Raw genomic sequence first — 25,463 nt, 5'->3', positions numbered from 1 at the left:
TCTGTGTCTTCCACGCAATTTGCTTTCCCACTCATCTTTGTGTCATCTGCAAACTTTGTTACCCTACACTCGCTCCTCTCCTCCAGATCGTCTATGTATATGGTAAATAGTTGAGACCCCAGCACCGATCCCTGCGGCCCACAACCCTTGGTGAAAATATCTGTGCTGCTCCAATTCCGGCCTGTAGCACATCCTTGATTTTCATCATTTCACCTTTGGCAGCCGTGCCTTCAGCTGCTGACGATCTAAGCTCTGGAATTTCCACTCTAAGCCTCTCTGTCACTCTCTCCTTTTAAGAGGCTCCTTAAAATCTACCTTATTGACCAAGCTTTTGTCCGCCTATCCTAATCACAAAGGCAAACATTGTGTCAAATCTTAGCTGAATTTCCTGTGAAGCGACTTGGGCCTTTTTATTATATAAAAATTGCTAAATAAATGTTTTCTGTTGTAAGGCAATTGGGATATTTCCTAACTGGAACTCATATTGTGGTAATGCTAATGTGCATATCCAATAATGTTCTGACCTGGACTGCTTAATGTCATATCCTGGTGCTGGGTCCTTTAAGTGAACTTTCTGCTATCTTAGCAAAATACCAGCAGGAGTATTGAAGTCTCTGCTGTTGAGTATATACAGTTACTAATTCCTTACTGTGTCCTCTGATCAAAGTGATAAAGGGCAATGAATATGGATATAGGTTTTTAAATGTATTAATTGTCTGGTTGTTCTAGTGTACATGGATGAATAGGTTCTGAAACTGGTTTTAGCATTGATTTGATACATGCTGGTATTAGTTTGTAATTGACTTGGCATAGCTATCACAATCCAGTGTTAAATTAGAGTACTAACTCGCAGAGTTGCCTAAATCAAACAATTTTAACAATTAAGAGGCTATTAAGCTCAAAATATGTTACTTGTCAGTAATGTTTCCCAATAATTGGAGCAACGTTTGGACACGTTTCTATAACTGCCTCACCCAAGTGGCTTGTTGTACTGAGTTATGTATGTTTTGGTATCAAATGCATTTAACACTACATCATCACCGTTAGAACCATTAGAAAAGTTATGGTGCAGAAAGAGGCCATTCAGCCTATTGAGTGTGCACCAGCCAAAAAGAGAGAGAAGAAACTAGCTGCTCATTTTAATCCCATTTTCCAACACTTGGTCTGTAGCATTGTAGGTCGCAGCGCTTCAGATGCAGATTCCGGCTTTTTAAATGAGCTGGGCATTTCAGCCTCAACCATCAACTTAGCAGTGAATGCCCCCTACCCTCTGGGTGAAAATGTTTTTCCTCGTGTCTCCTTGAATCCTTCTACCAATCAGCATAAATCTGTACCCATTGGTAACCGGAATCTCAGCCGGGAGAAATAAGTCTTCCCTGTCAAGGCCCTTCATAATTTTGTACACTTCAATTAGATCATCCCTTAGCCTCCTCAGTTTTAAAGAAAACAGCCCTAAGTTGTCCAATCTTTCATTATAACTGCTATTTCCAAGCCCTGGCAACATTTTTGTAAATCTCCTCTGCATTCTCTTCAGGGCGATTATGTCCTTTCTGTAATGTGGTGACCAGAACTGTACACACAACTGCAGCTGTGGCTTAACCAGCATTTTATACAGTTCCATCATTACGTCCATGCTTTTGTACTCTTCCACACCCAATAAAGGAAAGCATTCCATATGCTTTCTTGACAACCTTGTCCAGTTGTCCTGCCACCTGTGGACATCCACTCCCAAGGGGTCTCACTTCCTCAACCTCTTTCAATATCTTCCCATTTATCGAGTATTCCCTTGCTTTCTTTGCCCTCCCAAAATGCATTGCCTCACACTTTTTGGATTTAATTCCATTTGCCACTTTTCTGCCCAGTCAACCAAACCATTGATATTCTGGAATCAACAGCTATCCTCTTCAGTATGGTCAATTTTTGTGTCATCTGAAATTTCCCAATAATGTCATCTCCATGAATCAGTAATATATGCAACAGTCAGCAAGGGGCACAGTACTAAGCCCTGTGGAACACCACTGGAAACAGTTTTCCAATCATAAAAACATCTGTTGCCCTTTGTTTCCTGTCACTGAGCCAATTTTGAATCCAGTCTGTCGCCTGCCCTTGTATTCCATGAGATCTCATTCTGACCCGTCTGCTGGGGAAATATTGGAAATAGGACTTTGAAATTGAATCATACTATCAGTTCTCCACAGTTCCATTTGTGATACTTAAGCCAGCACAAACTGCTGCTGAAACTGTCTAAGCAGGAACATGAGTATGGTATTTTAGAAGTTTTATTTTTATTCCTTCATGGTAGTGCTGGCAAGGCCAGCATTTGTTGTCCGTCCCTAATTGCTCTTGAACTCAGTGGTTTGCCCAGCCATTTCAGGAGGCAGTTAAGAATCTACCACATAAGCTGTGGGTTTGGAGTCACTTGTAGGCCAGCCCAGGTAAGATTTCCTTCCCTAAAGGGGAGTTAACCAGTTGATTGTTATGACAATCAATGATAGTCTCAGTAACGGTGACCATGAAACTATCTTTATATTCCAGATTTTATTAATTGAATTTAAATTTCACCTGCTGCCGCGGTGAGATTTGAACCAATGTCCCCTGAGCATTAGCCGAAGCACCTGGATTACTAGTCCACTCTCCATTCCGTCACCGTCTCACCGAGTTGTTTTATTAACTCCTTAAAATGCTTTTGATAATTAATCCCTTTATTATAATTTTGTTTTCAATGTAGAACAATCCAGAATGTGCACACTGGAATGGACCTGTCAGTCCCAGAGTACCAGGAAATCCATGGCAAATTGATGTCGGGCCATGTTGAATATCAGATTGTTGTTGTCACTCAGCTGGCCTCCTTCAAATCTGCAAAGCACAAGGCCAAAGATGTTGTTCAGTTTGTGGTAAGTGAAGAAAATTAAGTTTAAAAAAAAAACCTCTATTCCTGTTACTGAGAAAATTAGTTTAAAATAGCTGAGCTCATGATACCTGCTGGGATGCTCGGAAATTTGCAACCGACCGTACAGTCATACATGTTTACAGCATGGAAACAGGCCCTTGGCCCAACTTGTCCATGCTGCCCAGTTTTTGACCATTAAGCTAGTCCCAATTGCCCACGTTTGGCCCCTATCCCTCTATACCAATCTTACCCATGTAACTGTCTAAATGCTTTTTAAAAGACTAAATTATACCCGCCTCCACGACTACCTCTGGCAGCTCATTCCAGACACTCACCACCCTCTGTGAAAATATTGCCCCTCTGGACCCTTTTGTATCTCTCCCCTCTCACCTTCAACCTATGCCCTCTAGTTTTAGATTCCCCTACCTTTGGGAAAAGATGTTGACTATCTACCTTACCTATGCCCCTCATTATTTTATAGATCTCTATAAGATCACCGCCGAGCCTCCTAAGCTCCAGGGGAAAAAAGTCCCAGTGTATGCAACCTCTCTCTGTAGCTCAAACCATCAAGTCCCAGTAGCATCCTAGTAAATCTTTTCTGCACTCTTTAATAATATCCTTTCTATAATAGAGTGGCCAGAACTGTACACAGTATTCCACTCTAACCATTTCCCTGGTTAAACGCTAGTGAGTCACTCATCTGAGTTTGAAGAGAAAATCTGACAAGGAGTCGATGACATTATACATCATGAGTTGTACTTAAGTGCATTGGGTATAGAAAAGTCATAAACTGGTTATTGCGATACCATTTTCTTTTAAGTACTTTGTAATTTCTAAAATTGATGAGAAAGGTTTAACGAATGAAAAGGGGAAGATTTTTAAAAGGTGTCTATTTTTAAAAAGTATTTATCGGTAAGTTGCAGTATGATAGCTGTGCGATTTTGGCCCTGCTGTGAAAATGAAGGGGTGATCTTTTCTACCTTGCTGCTAATAGTTAAAATGAAACTCTCACTCCTGTTCTAATATCTCTCAAAAAATTGAATAGTTGATTAATATGTGATGCAGATAATCTAATTATGTACAGAAGAAATGTGGCAAATTTTCAAGGAAAATTTGTCTGGAGCTCTGCACAGCAACGTTCCAATGAGACAGGGGAGTTATGGTAGGTTACAGGAACCATGGTGCACGAAAGCTGTCACGAATTTAGTCAAGAAGAAAAGAAAAGCCTACAAAAGGTTCAGGGAGGTAGGTAATGTTAGAAATCTAGAAGAGTATACGACTAGTAGGAAGGAACTTAAGAGGGAAATTAGAAGAGCAAGAAGTGGTCATGAGAAGGCCTTGGCAGACAGGATAAAGGAAAACCCCAAGGCATTCTACAAGTATGTTAAGAGCAAGAAGATAAGATGTGAAGGAGTAGGACCTATTAAATGTGATGGTGGGAAAGTCTGTATAGAGCCGGTAGAAATAGCAGAGGTACTCAATGAATACTTTACTTCAGTATTCACAGTGGAAAAGGATCTTGGTAGTTGCAGTGCAGACTTGCAGTGGACTGAGAAGATTGAGCATGTGGACATTAGGAAAGAGGATGTGTTGGAGCTTTTGAAAAGCATCAAGTTAGATAAATCGCCGGGACCGGATGGGATGTACCCCAAGTTACTGTGGGAGGCGAGGGAAGAGATTGCTGAGTCTCTGGCGATGATCTTTGCGTCATCAATGGAGATGGGAGAGGTTCCGGAGGATTGCGGATGTGGTTCCGTTATTCAAGAAAGGGAGAAGAGATAGCCCGGGAAATTATAGACCAGTGAGTCTAACCTCAATGGTTGGTAAGTTGATGGAGAAGATGCTGAGAGGCAGGATTTAAGAACATCTGGAGAGGAATAGTATGATCAGAAATGATAGCCAGCATGGCTTTGTCCAAGGCAGATCATACTTTATGAGCCTAACCGAATTTTTTGAAGATGAAACTAGACAACATAGACAAGGGAAGAGCGATAGATGTAGTTTATATGGATTTCAGCAAGGCGTTTGATAAGGTGCCCCATGCAAGGCTTATTGAGAAAGTGAAGGGGCATGGGATACAAGGGGACATTGCTTTGTGGATTCAGAACTGGCTTGCCCACAGAAGGCAAAGAGTGGTTGTAGATGGGTCTTTTTCAGCATGGAGGTCGGTCACCGGTGGAGTGCCCCAGGGATCTGTTCTGGGACCCTTGCTCTTTGTGATTTTTTATAAATGACCTGGATGAGGAAGTGGAAGGATGGGTTGGCAAGTTTGCTGATGACACAAAGGTTGGTGGATAGTGTAGAGGGATGTCAGCAGTTGCAACGAGACATAGATAAGATGCAAGACTGGGCGGAGAAGTGGCAGATGGACTTCAACCCAGATAAGTGTGTGGTGGTTCATTTTGGCAGGTCGAATAGGATGAAAGAATATAATATTAAGGGTAAGACGCTTGGCAGTGTGGAAGATCAGAAGGATCTTGGGGTCCGGGTTCATAGGACACTCAAAGCAGCGTCGCAGGTGGAGGCTGTGGTTAAGGCGGCGTATGGAATACTGGCCTTCATCAATAGGGGAATTGAGTTTAGAAATCGGGAGATAATGCTGCAGCTGTATAGGACCCTGGTCACACCCCACCTGGAGTACTGTGCGCAGTTCTGGTCGCCTCATTACAGAAAGGATGTGGAAGCCATAGAAAGGGTGCAGAGGAGATTTACAAGGATGTTGCCTGGATTAGGTGGCATGCCTTATGAGGATAGGTTGAGAGAGCTAGGTCTTTTCTCCTTGGAGAAGCGAAGGATGAGAGGTGACCTGATAGAGGTGTATAAGATGTTGAGAGGTATTGATAGAGTGGATTCTCAGAGGCTTTTGCCCAGGGCTGAAATGGTTGCCACAAGAGGTCACAGGTTTAGGGTGCTGGGGAGTAGGTACAGAGGAGATGTTAGGGGTAAGCTTTTCACTCAGAGGGTGGTGGGTGTGTGGAATCGGCTGCTGGTAGTGGTGGTGGAGGCGGATTCGATAGGGTCTTTTAAGAGACTTTTGGATAAGTTCATGGAAGTTAGTAAGATAGAGGGTTATAGGTAAGCCTAGTAGGTCGGACGTGTTCGGCGCAACTTGTGGGCCGAAGGGCCTGTTTGTGCTGTAGCTTTTCTATGTTTTAATTCTTCCCTGTAATCTACACACTAAAATGCACTACAAACGAGGGATATATTTTATAAACTATGGGGTCAAGCTATTCTGATCTCTCAATAACAACTTGTATTTATAGAGTGCCTTTGGTATAGCAAGATGCTTAACTGGAACACCATCAAACAAAATGTGACATTGAACATTAGGAAATATTAAAGGCTGATTACCAAAAGCTTGGGTTATGGGGTGGATGTAAATGAGGAAAGGTAAGATGAGGTGGAGACCTTTCAGAAAGTAAATCCCAGAGCTTGGGCAACTGAAAGTGCCACAACAATATAGAATGTTCTAGAGGCCAGAAACAGATGGGCAAAGGTATGAGAGGTGAGTGTGATTGCTTTGATATCAAGATAGCATTTGACAAGTATAGTATCAGGGAGCCCCAGAAAAACTGGAGTCTGTGGGAATCATAGAGAAAATTCCCCACTGGTTGGAGTCATAGAAAGATGGTTGTTGTTGTTGGAGGCCATCATCTCAGCTGCAGGGCATCACTGCAGCAATTCCTCAGGGTAGTGGCTTCGGCCCAACTATCTTCAGCTGCTTCATCAATAACCTTCCCTCCATCATAAGGTCAGAAATGGAGTTGTTAGCTGATGATGTTCAGCACTATTTGTGATTCCTCCGATACTAAAGCAGTCAGTGTCCATGAAGAAAAAGATTTGGATGACGTTCAGGCTTGGGCTGGTAAGGGGCCAGTAATACTTGTGCCATATATGTGCTAGGCAGTGATAATCTCCAACAAGATAGAATGTGTGAACTTGACATTTAATGGTATTAACATTACCGAATCCACCTCCATCATCATCCTGGGGGTTGTCAGAAACTTAACTGAACCAGCTGTATTAATGCTGTGGCTACAAGAACAGATCAGAAGCTGGGAACTCTGTTGCAAATAACTCGCCTCCTGCCTCCCTAAAGCCTATTCATCCTATACAAGGGACAAGTCAGGAGTGTGATGGACTACTCTACATTTGCCTGAGTGCAGCCCAACAACACTCAAAGTTCACACCATCTAGGACATCCACTTGTTTGGCACCCTATTCAGCGTTTAAATATTCACTCCCTCTACCACCAGTGCACAGTAGCAGCAGTGTGTACTATCTGTAAATGCACTGCAGCAACTCTCAAAACCTCCTTCAGCAGCACCTTCCAAACCCGTGACCTTTCTGATTTTGAGGGACAAGGCCAACAGACACATGGGAATACCACCAACTGCAGGTTCCTCTCCAAGCCCCCCACTATCCTGACTTGGAACTTTACCACCATTCTTTCACTGTCACTGGGTCAAAATCCTGGAGGGCCCATGCTGACAACACTGGGTGTACCTACCACACATGCACTGCGATGGTTCAAGAAGGGATCAGGCAATGGGACCCTGTGTGAGAACCTCTCCGGCTACGTCGAGGGCATCCTGAAACCCATTGTACAAAGAACCCCCAGCTTCTGTCGTGACACTACGGACTTCCTACAGAAACTCAGCACACATGGAGCAGTTGAACCAGGAGCACTCCTCATCACAATGGATGTCTTGGCACTCTATACCAGCATCCCCCACGACGATGGCATTGCTGCAACTGCCTCAGTACTCAACGCCAACAACTGCCAATCTCCAGATGCAATTTTACAACTCATCCGCTTCATCCTGGACCACAACGTCTTCACCTTCAACAACCAGTTCTACGTCCAGACACACTGAACAGCCATGGGGACCAATTCACACCTCAATATGCCAACATCTTTATGCATAGGTTCGAACAAGACCTCTTCACCGCACAGGATCTTCAACCGATGCTATACACTAGATACATCGATGACATTTTCTTCCTTTGGACTCATAGCGAACAATCACTGAAACAACTATATGATGACATCAACAAGTTCCATCCCACCATAAGACTCACCATGGACTACTCTCCAGAATCGGTTGCATTCTTGGACACACGCATCTCCATCAAGGACGGTCACCTCAGCACCTCACTGTACCGCAAGCCCACGGATAACCTCATGATGCTCCACTTCTCCAGCTTCCACCCTAAACACGTAAAAGAAGCCTTCCCCTCCATATACACAGGATCTGCTCAGATGAGGAGGATCGCAACGGACACCTACAGATGCTGAAAGATGCCCTCATAAGAACAGGATATGGCGTTCGACTCATCGATCGACAGTTCCGACATGTCATGGCGAAAAACCGCACTGACCTCCTCAGAAGACAAACATGGGACACGGCGGACAGAGTACCCTTCGTCGTCCAGTACTTCCCCGGAGTGGAGAAGCTACGACATCTTCTCCGGAGCCTTCAACATGTCATTGATGAAGACGAACATCCCGCCGAGGCCATCCCCACACCCCCACTGCTTGCCTTCAAACAACCGCACAACCTCAAACAGACCATTGTCCGCAGCAAACTACCCAGCCTTCAGGAGAACAGTGACCACGACATCACACAACCCTGCCACAGCAACCTCTGCGAGACGTGCCGGATCATCGACACGGATGCCATCATCTCATGTGAGAACACCATCCACCAGGTACACGGTACATACTCTTGCAACTCGGCCAACGTTGTCTACCTGATACGCTGCAGGAAAGGATGTCCCGAGGCATGGTACATCGGAGAGACCATGCAGACGCTATGACAACAGATAAATGAACACCGCTCAACAATCAGCAGGCAGGAGTGCTCCCTTCCAGTCGGGGAAGACTTCAGCAGTCACGGGCATTCAGCCTCTGATCTTCGGGTAAGCATTCTCCAAGACGGCCTTCATGACCCATGACAACGCAGAATTGCTGAGCCGAAACTGATAGCCAAGTTCCGCACACATGAGGACGGCCTCAACCGGGATCTTGGGTTCATGTCACACTATCTGTAACCCCCATGACTTGCCTGGGTTTGCAAAATCTCACTAACTGTCCTGGCTGGAGACAATACACATCTCGTTAACCTGTGCTTAACCCCCTCTCCACTCACATTGTCTGTACCTTTTTAAGACTTGATTACCTGTAAAGACTCGCATTCCAACCATTATCTTGTAAATTGAGTTTCTTTATATGCCCTGTTTGTGAACACAAGTCCTCACTCCACCTGAAGAAGGAGCTTAAGACTCCGAAAGCTAGTGCTGCCAAATAAACCTGTTGGACTTTAACCTGGTGTTGAGAGACTTCTTACCATGGTTCAAGAAGGCAGCTCACCACCACCTTCTCGAGCAATTAGAGGTGAACAATAAATGCTGATCTTAACAGTGATACTCACATCTCATGAAAGAATTTTATAAATCCTGAGGATTGTGGGGTTAGAGGAGATTAGCAATAGGGAAGGGTGAGGACATGGGGGAATTTGAAAACTACGAGGAGAATTTTAAATTTATGGAAATGTTTTTGCAGATAAGCAAGCAGAGGGGTGATGACTGGGCAGGACTTGGTGTGAGTTAAGTGTTCGGCTGAACAGGCTTTGGATGACAAGTTTACAGAGGGCAGAGGATAGGTGTCCAGACAAGAGTACATTGGAAAAGTAAATTCTAGAGGTTACCAAAGCATGAATGGAGGTTTCAGCAGCAGATAATATGAGGCAGAGTCAGATTATATAGAGGTGGAAATTGGCCATCTTAGTGATGTCATGGATATGTGATGGGAAGCTGACTTCAGGGTCACATTGCATTTGAGAACAGTCTGGTTTGGCATCAGAGTGGCCAGGGAAAGAGATGGAATTGGTGAGTAGGGAATGGAATTTTTGGTGAGGATCTGTCGTGGATCTGCCTATTGGTAACAGTAGCCAACATTCAAAAGGGATGATAAGATGTGACCTTTACCAGATAGAATTAGGTGTAAATAGCTATCATCAGGAAACAGCTTACCTAGATGACCAAGAGATCGGTAGAGGTAAACAGATGCTAATTTCAAGAGTTAGAGAATGTAAGAGATGCAGATAGCCCAGATACACAATGGAGAATCACTGTTTGGGAACAGGCAAGTCTTGAGTTCAGAAATCGCAGATGTATATATTTTGGAACAAGGGGTAATTGTATTTAGTAATCCCCATTTACTTTAAGGCATTAGCTGCTGTATTTTGTAAAGTAAAGAGTTTTAAATGTCCAAGCCTCCTTTGAAAACAGCTATGGAGAGAAAGTAAGTACGTATGTAAGATAAGGGGGTAGGTGGCAGGTGAGTGAGTGGATAGGTGGGTTAGGAATGATTCGGGTCGGTGCTAGTCAGATCAGACCAAGGGGGGAGTCAGAAGGGTTAGTCAGAGAGGGGATTGGTGTGGGTGATTGGGGGTTCAGTTATACAGTTACCCAGAAGTTAGATATAGTTATTTCCTGGATAGCTATCCAGTAAGTAAATCAGAACGGTCTGAGGTCTCCAATTCTAACTTTAGAGTTGGAGTCTTCTGGAGGGGCCCAGGCAGCAGGAGAATTGCCCACCTGAAGTTAAAACTTCCTGGGCAATTCCCATGGTGTCATTGTGTTGGGACTTCCGAGGGGTCTCATAGCACATCTTCTGGGGTACCTCTGGTCTCCAACTATATGGAGACCAGAATGTCTGGACCAATTTATTCCAATGTATTTATCTTTTAATAGGAACTCCATTATAATTTAGTGATTATGGCTATTCTAGAACTGCCTCAATCCAGAAAAGGTAGAGGCAGTTTTTTTTCATTTGTTTAATCAGCCGAGTGAGTTGTTTTTCTTAACCTACTGCCATTGACACAGGAGTACTTCAGTAGGGCATTAATATTAATGATCAAACTCAACTTTGTAGATTCAACTTCATTTTAAAAAGTTTCACTCCCACTCGGTGCAGGTCCTCAAACTGAGGATTGTGGGGTGACTGGACTCTCGCTAACTAGCATGATGGAGCTGTCGTATCATCTTGTGGCAACAACTGACATGCCTTGGGTTCCAATTAGGCAGGGTATCACAGAAAATGCTGGAAGCTTTCTAGCCTTTTCTGCTTTTGTTTCAGATTCCAGCATCTACAATATTTTGTTTTTACTTTCAGCATGTTATCAAATTGGTTCCATCGTCTTAAAGCATGACCCTCAATTTTGATCAGATAAGGGGAAACACTTAATTCTAGTTGTACGTCTTCACCAAGGTGACTGACTTGAAAGACTTCACATACAGCAGTTTTTCGATGATGAGTAGGCTATCTGGATAAGCTAATGGCAAATGCACCACCAGGAAAGGTAATGCTGCATGCAGATCAAGAAGATTCCAGGTTTGATTTGATCCAAATTAACTGGAGATGCTTGAGTGCTGCTCATCTCCTTGGCCTCCTTGATCTAGGGAAAGAGGGAAATCAGCTACATTTATCAATGCTGATTGGTAAACAGCAATCAGGGCTGGAAATTACACATGTGGATATTGAGTGAGCCTAGCTATGATGCCTCCTGTGATTGAACAGCTTATCATCTCTTCCTGCAAAGGCCAAGTGAAAAATGGTGTCTTGAGCAAGTAACCCACTGCTGCTTCTACCTAATTTCTTGGTTCATGACGGAAAAGCAGATGGTCAGCTATGAATTAAAGCCTGTACATCAATACTTACGACCAGTGAGCTAGTGTGCCATTGAACTCGCCATTTTTCCCTAAAATAGGTGCTATATAAATACAGGTTTTTGTTTGTACTAGATTTGAGAGGGAGTCAAATACTAGAATTCTAATGTATACAAATTTCATGATTGGTTCAGTTGTGAATGTCTTTTTTTTTCTCCAAGACTGGTAAATATAGATTTCTGAAAGTAAGAGGAGTAAACAGAACTAGCCTTGAATTCAGACTGAGTTGAACAAATTGAAATATTCTGGGAAAGGTAGGTAGGTTTTGCCAACACCCACAACTCATACAGAGGGGACAAGATGTTCTCTGAACCAAGACTATTTGAAAATTACTAAATTGAATGGCACTGCTGTTAACCAGTACTTTTTGGTGATTCGGCAGAGAATGCAAGAAGAAAATGCTAAAGCCAGGTCCAACCCAGAGCTCCACAATCTCCACCATGGGAGGGCAAAAAGGCAGGTCCTGAATCCAACTTCGCTAGAACGGGGATTAAACCCCATTCTGTTGGCACCAATCTGATCCACACAGGCCATCCAGGCCCCTATGGAATCCAAGTTGCTGTGGCAACATCCACGAGTCTGCATGTTTTACCCTAGACCTATAGATACCAGTGGTGCCTCTACCATTCCATAGATAGGAATGGTAGAGGCACCAACTTGCTTTCCATCACTGACCAGGAATTTCTCCCACTGTTACTGCCTGCCATCATGTATGTTGGAAAGATTTGCAAGTTGATACTCGGCCTGTTTGGCCACATTATGAATGCACCTTCTTTGACCATCAGTTCCTGGAGTGGGACTTGAACCTGAGGCTGGGATTCTATCCACAGCACCACTGGTCTCTATTGTCAGGAATTTTGAAATGTTACATACACCATAGAGACAACTTCTAGCTGAAAGAATGTCATGACATTTCATGTTTAAGACTAATAAAAGATTAAAAGCACTATTGGTTGTAATCTGGTGGGCGGCACGGTAGCACAGTGGTTAGCACTGCTGCTTCACAGCTCCAGGGAGCTGGGTTCGATTCCTGGCTTGAGTCACTGTCTGTGTGGAGTTTGCACATTCTCCTCGTGTCTGCGTGGGTTTCCTCCGGGTGCTCCGGTTTCCTCCCACAGTCCAAAGATGTGTGGGTTAGGTCGATTGGCCATGCTAAAATTGCCCCTTAGTGTCCAGAGATGCGTAGGTTAGAGGGATTAGCGGGTAAATATGTAGGGATATGGGGGTAGGGCCTTGGTGGGATTGTGGTCGGTGAGACTCGATGGGCCTAATGGCCTCTTTCTGCACTGTAGGGTTTCTATGATTCTTTCTTTGTCGACAACATGCTTTAAAACATACTTCACAGATATGGGATTGCAGGTAATGTCTTGAGATAGAAAGCTGGTTAGCAGTTAGGAAGCAAAGAATTGGCATAAATGAGTCATTTTCTGATTGGCAGTCAGTGACTAGTGGGGTTCCACATGGATCCCAACTGTTCACATTATATATTAATGAGTTTGAATTGGGAATTGAATGTATTATCTCCAAATTTGCAAATGATACAAAGTTGAATGGGAGGATGAGCTGTGAGGACTATGCAGAGATGCTTCAGTGTGATTTGAATGTGTGGGCATATGCATGGCAGATGCAGTATAATGTGGATAAATATGAGGTTATCCACTCTGGAGCAATAATAGGAAGATAGATTATTACTTGAATGAATGTAAATTGAGAGGGGTGGATACTCAGCGAGACCTTGGTGTCCTTGTGCATCAGTCACTGAAAGTAAGCATGCAGGTACAGCAGGCAGCAATGAGGCAAATGGTATGTTGGCTTTCATAGGATTTGATTATAGGGCTAGGGATGTTTTGCTGCAATTGTATAGGGTGTTGGTGAGGCCGCAGCTCGAGTATTGTGTGCAGCTTTGGTGTCTTTAGCAAGGACATCCTTCCTTGGATATAGAGAGAGTACAGCCAAGGTCTACCAGGCTGATTCCTGGGATGGCAGGTCTGTCATATGAGGAGAGACTAAGTCGTTTACGATTATATTCACTGGAGTTTAAAAGAGTGAGAGGGGATCTCATAGAAACTTATAAAATTCTAACAGGGTTAGACAGGGTAGATTCAGAAAGAATGTTCCCAATGGTGAGGGAGTCCAGAACTAGGGATCATAGTTTGAGGACAAGGGGTAAACAAACCATTTAGAACTGAGGTGAGGAGAAATTTTTTCACCCAGAGAGTCGACTAACCTTGTTTGTGTGTTTTTAAGATATCTTGGACTCTTCCCCTCTCCAAGCTCATCTCTTTGGTAATGTGAATCACATGGACCCTTGCATCCCAGTAGAAATGTCGTTTTGCTACAATTGAGAACCCACGATCTCTTTTATCTTAAATGTAAATGAACAGTTTGAAGCACAACTGTTTACAACCTGACATCCTCAACACTTTTCTGGAACTTTTGAGATTCTGTCTTAACTGCTAACACACAGGCTGCTGCCATTGTCTCCAAGTGAACCTACCTTGCACCTTCTTCCCAATGAAACGATCTGGGCTCCATTTAATCTTTAACAATCTGACAACCCAGGCTTGCTGTCAGGCAGACTTCAGAACAAGTCTCACAGCCCCTTCATTGTGCATAAACTAAACACACAGTCACAAGATGCCACAATCTTTTAAACCTCATAATTATAACAGTAGTTTGACCACTAGGGGGAATAATTGTCCCAACAAAATACCCATGTTCTTCAAGTGCAAGATATTTATGTACCTTGGCATTTATTAGTAGTAAATTTGCTAATGCAGTGCTATTACGCACGATCCAATTATTTTGCTTGAAGACTCCTTGCATTTTTTGTTAAAAACAATGGATAAGTGGTCAAGATTATCCATTAAAATCTACCATTCTTGCTTTGGTCCACTGATCTTAAGTAAATGGGGAACTTCGTTGTTTAATTATTTGACTGTTCATTGAGATTTCCAATCTGATCCATTCTTACTCACCTGGGTTTGATATGCTCAGGCTGACTAACCAGAGGACCAGTGTGATATGTAAAAAATCTACTCCTGTTCATTCAAAGCCACAATTCAGTATCTTCTTAAGCATCTCTTGTGTTGTTTAAATTTCTCAATTCAAATTATTGGACATTTTTCTGTTTTAAGAAAAACAAAAAAGATGGATCTTGGGGTACTTATTCACAGATCCCAGTAGGTGGCAGAGCAGCTAAATAGGGGAGTTAAGAAGGCATATGGGACACTTGTTTTTATCAGCCGTGGCATTGAGTAAAAGCTCAAGGAGAGAATGTTGGTTAGCCCACAGCTGGAGTACTGTGTGCATTTCTGGTCACCTCATTATAGGAAGGATGTCATTGCACTGGAGGGGCTGCAGAGGAGATTCACCAGGATGTTGCCAAGGATGGACTATTTGAGCTATAAGGAGAGACTGGATAGGCTTGGATTGTTCTTTTTTGAAAGAGAGAAGGCTGAGGGGGATGATTGATGAAGGGGGTGGACAGGGTGAATGGGAAGTGGCTGTTACCCTTGGTTGAGGGGTCAATCACAAGGGGTCGTAGTTTTAGGGCGAGAGGCAGGAGATTCGGCGGGAATTTGAGGGGGAAAAAAATCACTGGTGGGAATCTGGAATGCACTACTTGGGAAGGTGTAGTGGAGGCTGGAAACCTTACAACGTTCACAAGGTATTTGGATGAGCGCTTGAAATATCATAACATTCAAGGATATGGGTCAAGTGCTGGAAACTGGAATTAGCGTGACTTTAGTGGTAGTTATTGTTGATGCAGACTGGATGGGCCAAAGGGTCTTTTCTGCCCTGTATGACTCTATAACCTGTTAAATTTGCAGATTATGGCATTTTATTTTTATTTTTCACTGGATCTAGGAGTAAAATAGAACAGGTTGCTTGGTTGAAGTTGTGCTGTCCTAATGCTTTGAAAAAAGTGGATGATTTTAGAAAGTCTTGCTTATTGGGTGATGGACTGGCAGAGAATGTTGGTTAGCCACTTACTCTGGCATTGGAGACCCCCCCCCCCCCCCCCCGCCTCTCCCAAGGCAAGCTGCAGAGGGTGGACCAGGTCTCCCGGTGTGCTCACCAGACTGAAGCTTCATGATAGGGCCTGGACAGCTGCCAGCAAGCTGAGGTAGTGATCTCAAAAAAGTGTGGGAGTCTCAGAGTGACAGTAACCACAATAGGTTTTGTGGACCGGAGCCAAAAGAAACAATGTAACATTTGCCTTTGTCTTTTGTTCCACAGTTTGTGGATGGCACACAATCCATCAGTTCTGACTAAAATTGTCACTTGAGGTCCAGTTTATGCCACAGGCCCCTTTTAATGTGGAAAATTAGAGTCCTATCACACGGGTTTTTTTGTGTATCCAGTGGCTGGCCCATTCACAATGGAGGCAGCTACATTATAAAAGCAGGGATGTCTTGATGCACCTGTACAGGGCATTGGTGAGGCCGCAGCTGGAATACTGTGTGCAGTATTGGTCCCCTTATATGAGGAAGGATATATTGGCATTGGAGGGAGTGCAGAGAAGGTTCACCAGGTTGATACCGGAGATGAGGGGTTTGGATTATGAGGAGAGGCTGAGGAGATTGGGTTTGTACTCGTTGGAGTTTAGAAGGATGAGGGGGGATCTTATGGAGACTTATAAGATAATGCGGGGGCTGGATAGGGTGGAGGCGGAGAGATTCTTTCCACTTAGTAAGGAAGTTAAAACTAGAGGACACAGCCTCAAAATAAAGGGGGGTCGGTTTAAGACAGAGTTGAGGAGGAACTTCTTCTCCCAGAGGGTGGTGAATCTCTGGAATTCTCTGCCCACTGAGGTGGTGGAGGCTACCTCGCTGAATATGTTTAAAGCGCGGATGGATGGATTCCTGATCGGTAAGGGAATTAAGGGTTATGGGGATCAGGCGGGTAAGTGGTACTGATCCACGTCAGATCAGCCATGATCTTATTGAATGGCGGGGCAGGCTCGAGGGGCTAGATGGCCTACTCCTGCTCCTATTTCTTATGTTCTTATGTTCTTATTAGCAGTGTTAATGGGATGGTAAAGCCATGACTCCATTTTGAGACTGTTACCACTTTTAGTGTAGGTGGCACAAATTGATTTACTTAAATGATTGGGTCGTACCCATGAATTTTCCCAGATAGGGAGTTAAGACATTAGCTGAAGTTGCCGATAAGAGGTTTGGCATGTTAGCACAGGAAGAAAAGGAGAAACACTCAGCAGCATTACTGCAAGTCATTCTTGCATTATGGGACTGTACTTGTGCACACAATTGAGCAAAGCCTATAATAGGGGGGTAGGAGAAGTAATATTTAGACAGAAACTTAAAATGTTTTTTAAAAAGTGTGAACTTGCAACTTGGATGTAGAAATTATTTTGCAACAACTTGAACTAGCAGGATAGGCCCAAGAAGCATGAAACACTGCAGTCCTTCCTCCATTTAGATGAGTTGTGAATGTCTGCAGGCAGCTCCCCAGTGAATTGACATTTTTAAAAATTATTTTATATTGGCGGCACATTACTGCCTCACAGCGCCAGGGACCCGGGTTCGATTCCAGCCTTGGATGACTGTCTCTGTGGAGTTTGCAACTTCTGCATGTGTTTCCTCCCGGGTGCTCTGGTTTCCGCCCACAGACTAAAGTTGTGTAGATAAGTGGATTGGCTGTGGTATGTGTGCGGGGCTGGGGCAGTGGGCCTGGGTAAGATGCTCTTTTGAAGAGTCGGTGCAGACTTGATGGGCCAAAGGGCCTCCCCCTGCACTGTAGGGGTTCTATGGTTCAAGGGATGTGGAAGTCACTGGTAAGGCCTGCATTTGTTGCCCATCCCTAATTTCCCTTGAGAAGGTGGTACTGCGCTGCATCCTTGAATTGCTGCAGTGTTTCTGGTGCTGGTGCGCTCACACTGCTGTTAGGAAGACAGTTTCGGGTTTTGGATCCAGCAACAGTGAAGGAACGGCGATGTAATTCCAATGCAGCCTTGTGTATGGCTTTAAGCGGAGTTTGTAGGAAGTGGTGTTTGCATGCCACCGCTGCCCTTGTCCATTTGTGTGGAGATGCCGGCGTTGGACTGGGGTAAACACAGTAAGAAGTTTAACAACACCAGGTTAAAGTCCAACAGGTTTATTTGGTAGCAAAAGCCACACAAGCTTTCGGAGCCCCAAGCCCCTTCTTCAGGTGAGTGGGAATTCTGTTCACAAACAGAGCATATAAAGACACAAACTCAATTTACATGAATAATGGTTGGAATGCGAATACCTACAAATGAATGAACACCGCTCGACAATCACCAGGCAAGACTGTTCTCTTCCTGTTGGGGAGCACTTCAGCGGTCACGGGCATTCGGCCTCTGATATTCGGGTAAGCGTTCTCCAAGGCGGCCTTCGCGACACACGACAGCGCAGAGTCGCTGAGCAGAAACTGATAGCCAAGTTCCGCACACACGAGGACGGCCTCAACCGGGATATTGGGTTCATGTCACACTATTTGTAACCCCCACAGTTGCCTAGACCTGCAGAGTTTCACTGGCTGTCTTGTCTGGAGACAATACACATCTTTTTAGCCTGTCTTGATGCTCTCTCCACTCACATTGTTTTGTTTCTTAAAGACTTGATTAGTTGTAAGTATTCGCATTCCAACCATTATTCATGTAAATTGAGTTTGTGTCTTTATATGCTCTGTTTGTGAACAGAATTCCCACTCACCTGAAGAAGGGGCTTGGAGCTCCGAAAGCTTGTGTGGCTTTTGCTACCAAATAAACCTGTTGGACTTTAACCTGGTGTTGTTAAACTTCTTACCTTGTTCATTTAGGCAGTAGAGGTTGCAGGTTTGGAAAATGCTGTCAAAGGGGCCTTTGTGTGAGTTGTTGCAGTGCATCTTGTAGATGACACACGCTCCTGCCACAGTACAGCGGTGGTGGAGGGAGTGAATGTTGAAGGTGGGGAATGTGGTGTCAATCAAGCAGGCTGCTCTGGATGGTGTCAAGCTTCTTGAGTGTTGTTGGCGTTACACTCATCCAGGCAAGTGGAGAGTATTCCTTCACTTTCCTGACTCATGCCTTGGACAGACTTTGGGAAGTCAGGAGGTGAGTAATTCACCAGATATCCAAATCTCTTGTTGGTAAATAATTTGTATGGCTAGTCCAGTTCAGTTTCTGGTCAATGGTATACCCCCAGGATATTGATAATAGGTCGGATTCAACTATGGTAATGCCTTTGAATATCACGAGAAGGTGGTTAGATTATCTGGCACTAGGGTGGCAAGTAACATCTGGACCACACATCAGCCAAACCTGAAAGTTGTCCAGGTGTTTTGCATATGAACTCAGGCTACTTCAGTGTCTGAGGAGTCACGATTGGTGCTGAACATTATGCAATCATCAGTGAACATCCTCACTTCTGATCCATATGCTGGAGGGAAGGTAATTGATGAAGCAGCTGAAGATGGTCGGGCCTTGGACACTGGTTGCTGTGTCTATGGCAGTGTCCCTCTTAAGGGTTGCTTGTTAGATTGCATATATTCAGGAATAAGTTTCTTGGTGCAAGTTGCATTCGGGGACAGACCAATCTTTCATTGAGGAACCTTTGCAAATGTCCATGCCATGAACATCTCTTTCTGCCTTTACCAATATGCTGGGGAGCTCTCTTCTGACTTGGCTGCTTGCGATGTGCCAGAAGAATGGGCATGCCACCCATGAACACCTAGATTTGGAAAATTCCCAAACAGATCTTTCCTTGTATTTCTGTAAATCTCCAAACGACTATTTTAATCTTCTACTATTAAAATATGAAATGTGATTCCACAGCAAGTTATTGGAGCAGATTGTCAGCTCTTCAACTGCACTCCCACCCACCCTTTCCACCACCAGCATATTACTGATATTTCTTCTGACTGCCAGTTAGAGAAACCTAGAGTCATAGAGCTTTACAGCATGGAAACAGGCCCTTCGGCCCAACTTGTCCATGCTGCCCTTTTTAAAAAAAAAAACCCTAAACTAATCCCAATTGCCCGCATTTGGCCCATATCCCTCTATACCCATGTAACTATCTAAATGCTTTTTAAAAGATAAAATTGTACCCGCCTCTACTACCACCTCTGGCAGCTTGTTCCAGACACTCACCACCCTCTGTGTGAAAACATTGCCCCTCTGGACACTTTTGTATCTCTCCCCTCTCACCTTAAACCTATGCCTTCTAGTTTTAGACTCCCCTACCTTTGGGAAAAGATATTGACTATCTACCTTGTCTATGCCCCTCATTATTTTATAGACCTCTATATGGTCACCCCTCAGCCTCCTACGCTCCAGAGAAAAAAGTCCCAGTCTATTCATCCTCTCCTTATAACTCAATCCATCAAGTCCCAGTAGCATCCGAGTAAATCTTTTCTGCCCTCTTTCTATTTTAATAATATCCTTTCTATAATAGGGTGACCAGAATTGCACACAGTATTCCAAGTGTGTGGCCTTACCAATGTCTTGTACAACTTCAACAAGACGTCCCAACTCCTGTATTCAATGTTCTGACTGATGAACCAAGCATGCCGAATGCCTTCTTCACCACTCTGTCCACCTGTGACTCCACTTTCAAGGAGCTATGAACATGTACCCCTAGATCTCTTTGTTCTGTAATTCTCGCCAACGCCCTACCATTAACTGAGTAAGTCCTGCCCTGGTTCAATCTACCAAAATGCATTACCTCGCATTTGTCCAAATTAAACTCCATCTGCCATTCGCCAGCCCACTGGCCCAATTGATCAAGATCCCGCTGCAATTGGAGATAACCTTCCTCACTGTCCACCATGCCACCAATATTGGTGTTATCTGCAAACTTACTAACTATGTCCCCTACATTCTCATCCAAAGCATTAATATAAATGACAAATAACAGTGGGCCCAGCACTGATCCCTGAGGCACACCGCTGGTCACAGGCCTCCAGTTTGAAAAATAACCCTCTGCAACCACCCTCTGGCTTCTGTCAAGAAGCCAATTTTGTATCCATTTAGATACCTCACCCTGGATCCTGTGAGATTTAACTTTATGCAACAACCTACCGTGCAGTACCTTGTCAAAGGCCTTGCTAAAGTCCATGTAGACAACATCAACTGCACTGCCCTCATCTACCTTCTTGGTTACTCCTTCAAAAAACTCAATTAAATTTGTGAGACATGATTTTCCACTCACAAAGCCACGCTGACTGTCCCTAATCAGTCCTTGCATCTCTAAATGCCTGTAGATCCTGTCTCTCAAAATACCTTCCAACAACTTACCCACCACAGATGTGAGGCTCACTGGCCTGTAGTTCCCAGGCTTTTCCCTGCAGCCCTTTTTAAACAAAGGCACAACATTTGCCACTCTCCAATCTTCAGGCACCTCACCTGTGACTATCGATGATTCAAATATCTCGGCTAGGGGACCCGCAATTTCGTCCCTCGCCTCCCACAACGTCCTGGGGATATACCTCATCAAGTCCCACAGATTTATCTACCTTGATGTGCTTTAAGACTTCCAGCACCACCACCTCTGTAATATGTTCACTCCTCAAGACATCAATATTTATTTCTCCAAGTTCCCTAACGTCCATGCTTTTCTCAACATTAAATACTGATGAGAAATATTCATTTAGGATCTCACCCATCTCTTGTGGATCCGCACATAGATTACCTTGTTGATCCTTAAGAGACCCTACTCTCTCCCTTGTTACTCTTTTGCCCTTTATGTATTTGTAGAAGCTCTTTGGATTCTCCTTTGCCTTATCTGCCAAAACAATTTTGTGTTACCTTTTTGCCCTCCTGATTTCTCTCTTAACTCTACTCCTACACCCCCTACACTCCAAGAGATTCACTTGATCCCAGCTGCCTATGCACGTCATGTGCCTCTTTCTTCTCCTTGACCAGGTCCTCAATATCCCGAGTCATCCAGGGTTCCCAACTTCTGCCAGCCTTGCCCTTCGCTCTAAGAGGAATGTTTTTACCCTGAACCCTGGTTAACACACTTTTGAAAACATGCCACTTACCAAATGTCCCTTTTCCTTCCCACAAACATCCTAAGTTTTGTTCCCGTGGGTAGAATTTTAAGGGTGGCGATCGGTTGTTGCTCACCATCCTGTAAGTCGTGCCTAATGTGCAGCCCCTGACACACTCAACTCCCACTGCCATTTAACGCTCACTTGAATGTTGATTGGCAGTGAGTGGGACTTTTGTCCGCCCTCGGAAGGAAATCGCACTTGAGAGATGTTGGCCAATCTGATTGGCTGACATCTCTTCAGCCCGGCCAGGCACAGCGCTGCAGTGGCTAGAAGTGGTGCTGCAGAACTTTGACTCTGACGAAGTCAGAAAAGATAAGTGCTGGGGACGGGAGGGTAGTGGACCCCAGCAGGGAGATCGCAATGAAAGGGCGAATAGGCCAAGGGGGTGAAAGGTCCCGGAGCTCCAATGTCCTGGAAGGGAGGATGCCCGAGCATAAAGGGGGCCTTCAGAGTGAGGCTCCACCCCGCACTAGATGGATTGAAGTGCAAATGTCATTTTCTCCATCCTGGCTCCCACCAGCCTAAAACTTGAGGCTGGGTGGGATAAGGCCGCTTAAGGGTCTGAATAGGTGAATGGGTGGGTTTCCTGCCCGAGGCCCAGTGAAATTATTTCTGGGTTTGGTGGGTGGGTTCCTGGTTTGGGGGGGGGGGGTCATGCCATCTGTTCAACGTTACGCTATCCCCTCCCTGTTTCCCCTCCCCCCCCCACTACCACCTCAGAATCTGCCTTGGAGAGCACAAGATTCTGCCCCTTTTTTTATACAACGATAGCAACTTAGTTGCATAGTGCCTTTTAATATAAAGCATCCCCAGGTGCTTCAGTTTAAGCAACAAATTGGAAATATAATCTGAAACCGGCCTTTCATACCAGTTAGTTCATGGCTGATGTGTACGTTGGCTGCTATTTCCTCCATTTCCCTCGAGATTCTTCCCGAATAGCATTTTATTGACCTTGAAAAGCTCAATTGACTCAGCCTTTTGGCCCGAGCACTCGAGGTTTTCATTTGCTTTTGTGTGAAAGGCTGCTTCGTGAATTTACTCTTGGATAATCAGGTGCTAATTCTGAGATTATGCCTCTGACCTGAATTCTCCCATTCTCTCGGTACCCTACCAAAGTCCTGTATTAGCCATCTTGATTAATTTATCTTTTAATCTTCGAAACGCCAGGGGATGCAACTCAAATTCACTTTTCCTGTCCTCTAAATTAAGTCTTGATATTGTTCTGGTGAATCTGCATTATATTTCTTCCAAGGCCATTCTATTTTACCAGAGGTGCAAAGTGCTCCAGGAAAGGTTTGACTAATTTGCAATTGAAATATAACCTTGTCACTTTTGTATTCAAGTTCTCTCACACGCCCCTTCCCTCCCCATGTGACAGACAATATTCCATAACATTTTGTACTGATGTATTAGATATTCATGATATTTAAGCAAAGTACCTGAATCTTTTTGAAGGCAAAATGCTGCGGATGCTGGAATCTGAAACAAAATCAAAAAATGCTGGAAAATCTCAGCAGGTCTGACAGCATCTGTGGAGAGAGAATAGAGTTAATATTTCAAGTCTGGATGACCCTCCATCAGAGCTGACAAAACATTGGCTCTATTCTCTCTCCACAGGTGTTGTCTGACCTGCTGAGATTTTCCAGCATTTTCTGTTTTTGTACCTAAATCATCATGTTCCTCACAATATCTCATTATTTGAAAAATATTCTTCCTCGAACCCAAACTGGGTGACCTCACAATTCCACTGACCACATCTTTGCCCACTCATAATTTGTCTTTGTGCAGATGGGAACAGGAAGTTACAATGTGCTGTGGGCTAATTTAAATCTGCTAACTTTCCTCTCTTCCTCTTTTATTTTTGTTGCAGTCCATATATGTCTGAGATATTCTGCTTTGTACTTTGTAGACTGTAACCTTTGCTCAGAATATATCTGACACTTTGGGCAGGATTTTTCGGTCGCGCTCGTCCCGAAACCATAAAATCTCGCCCGAGCTCAATGGACCTTTCCCAGGGTCCATGGTGAGCAGAATGGGAAAATTCGCCCCATTAAATCCAATACATGTACCATCAAGGTAAAATACTCCTGTATTATAGTTGGATGTTTAATTGGTTTGCTTTGTTTGCATTAATATAGCGGGTGTCATGATTTGAGGAAACCATGAGATGGCACCAAACATCAGTTTTTTTTTTGTGTGCTCGCATGCTGGAATCTTGGCGTACATAATCTGTACATTTCTGATCTCCCAACTACATACAGAGAATATTGTAGCACTGAGGGAAATACAGAAACGATTTATAAAGTTTTTACAGGAATGAGAAGATACAATTACCGAGAAAGGTTGAGTTATCTCTGGCTCTTTTGTCTGGAATGAGAAGACATAAAAAGAGTTTTTTTAATTATGAAGGAGATTATTCAGATGGGTTTGGAAAAACCCAGAATGAGAGGGAGTATAAAGATTTGGATCAGATAAAGAATTTGGCAGTAATTCGAGTGATGAGAATGGGGAACTTGCTACCACATGGGAGTGGTTGAAGCAGATGGGTTTGGTTCCTGGGCAATATAGGGAAATGAGCTCTGAGTTGAGATGAGGGTCGTGTGGAGAACAAACACCAGCAGAGAGCAGTCGGGCCAAATAGCCAGTTTGTGCTGCAGATTCTGTGTAGCCCAGAGAGGCTGCTATGGACGACAAAGTGATGGTGGGGGCGGGGAGGTGGGAAAGAAAAAATTGAGTTGAGTCACGGTTTGGGCCCTGGGTTTGGGAGCAGAGGGCAGGAGAGAGAGGGAAAGGCCGTTGAGTATTGCTCGAGGACACAGCAGTGAGGTTAATGCTTCAAAAGAACTGGCACTGCAAAAGGGCAGCTGTAGTCAGTGTTGATGGATGACTGGCAGACAAAACATAGTTTCAGGGTGAAGAAAATGGGAAGTTCAAACAGGCTCCAAGGTCAGCAGCTGAAACCTGACCAATAGCACTGCTTGGAGCAACAATGCCTGAAGAGGAACTCCCAAGAACATTTCAAAACAAATAAGATTGTGCAAAGATATGTGTTCCACTCCACCCGATCATAGTTTTTCATTTAATTATTTTTCCCTCCCTGCCTTCTCTTTTGCACTTGCTCAAAACCTGTTGCATTTCTAACTTTTCCCCCATTCTACCTAAAGGTCACTGAGCTGAAACATTGGGCAGGAATTTACTTTCCCCTGCCGGCAGGTTTGAAAGTGGGGGAGACTTGTGAAATCCAGTGGGCGGCCTTCCTGTCTACAAGATGGCTGTCCCAAGCTGTCAGTTTAAATGGAAAACTATGAGGGAAAGGAGATGCATCGAGTGCCCGTCCACCCTTGAGCCTATTGGGGCTCAATTGACGACCACATATGGGCCTGGTTCCAGGTATGGTATCCACAGTGGGAGGAGACCCATGCCACATGGGAAATCTGGCAGCTTTAGCCGTGTGGGTTGGTGTCAGCCAGGGGGAGGAGTGGGGTGGTTTGGGGGGGCGGGGAGAAAGAGGATGATCTCTTTTGAGCCCTTGGGACCATCAGGGCCGAATGCCCCCATCAGATCAGTTTCCCGTCCTTTAACCCCCTTTCCCCCCAAACCGTCGTTGTCTTGAACCCACCCACCCAATCACCCCCATTGACTCCTGATTCCCACACATGGGCACCTTCGTGTGGTGGGACTGCCACTCCAGCCTGGTACTACTGGGACTACAGAGCTGCTGGTTATTCGATTTGGTCAGCAGCTCTCTCGGGTGGATTTCCTCCTGAGATATGGGTGGAGGTTTCACCTTGGAGCAATTAATGCTGCTGTCGGCATTAAA

General features: G+C 44.4%; 1 protein-coding gene across 1 annotated transcript in view; it reads left to right on the top strand.

Moving 5' to 3' along the window:
* hs1bp3 (HCLS1 binding protein 3) overlaps nt 1–25,463 on the top strand; it is a 101,258-nt gene that overhangs the window by 3,170 nt on the left and 72,625 nt on the right. Inside the window, exon 2 of the mRNA XM_078213071.1 lies at nt 2,729–2,894. Coding sequence (XP_078069197.1) covers nt 2,729–2,894 — 166 coding nt within the window. The remainder of the gene's footprint in view (nt 1–2,728; nt 2,895–25,463) is intronic.

Source organism: Mustelus asterias, chromosome 5 (assembly GCF_964213995.1).
Source record: "Mustelus asterias chromosome 5, sMusAst1.hap1.1, whole genome shotgun sequence".
In the NCBI taxonomy this organism is placed as follows: Eukaryota; Metazoa; Chordata; class Chondrichthyes; order Carcharhiniformes; family Triakidae; genus Mustelus; species Mustelus asterias.
Note: the sequence above shows the minus strand (reverse complement) of the source record. Positions and strands in the feature narration are given on the sequence as shown.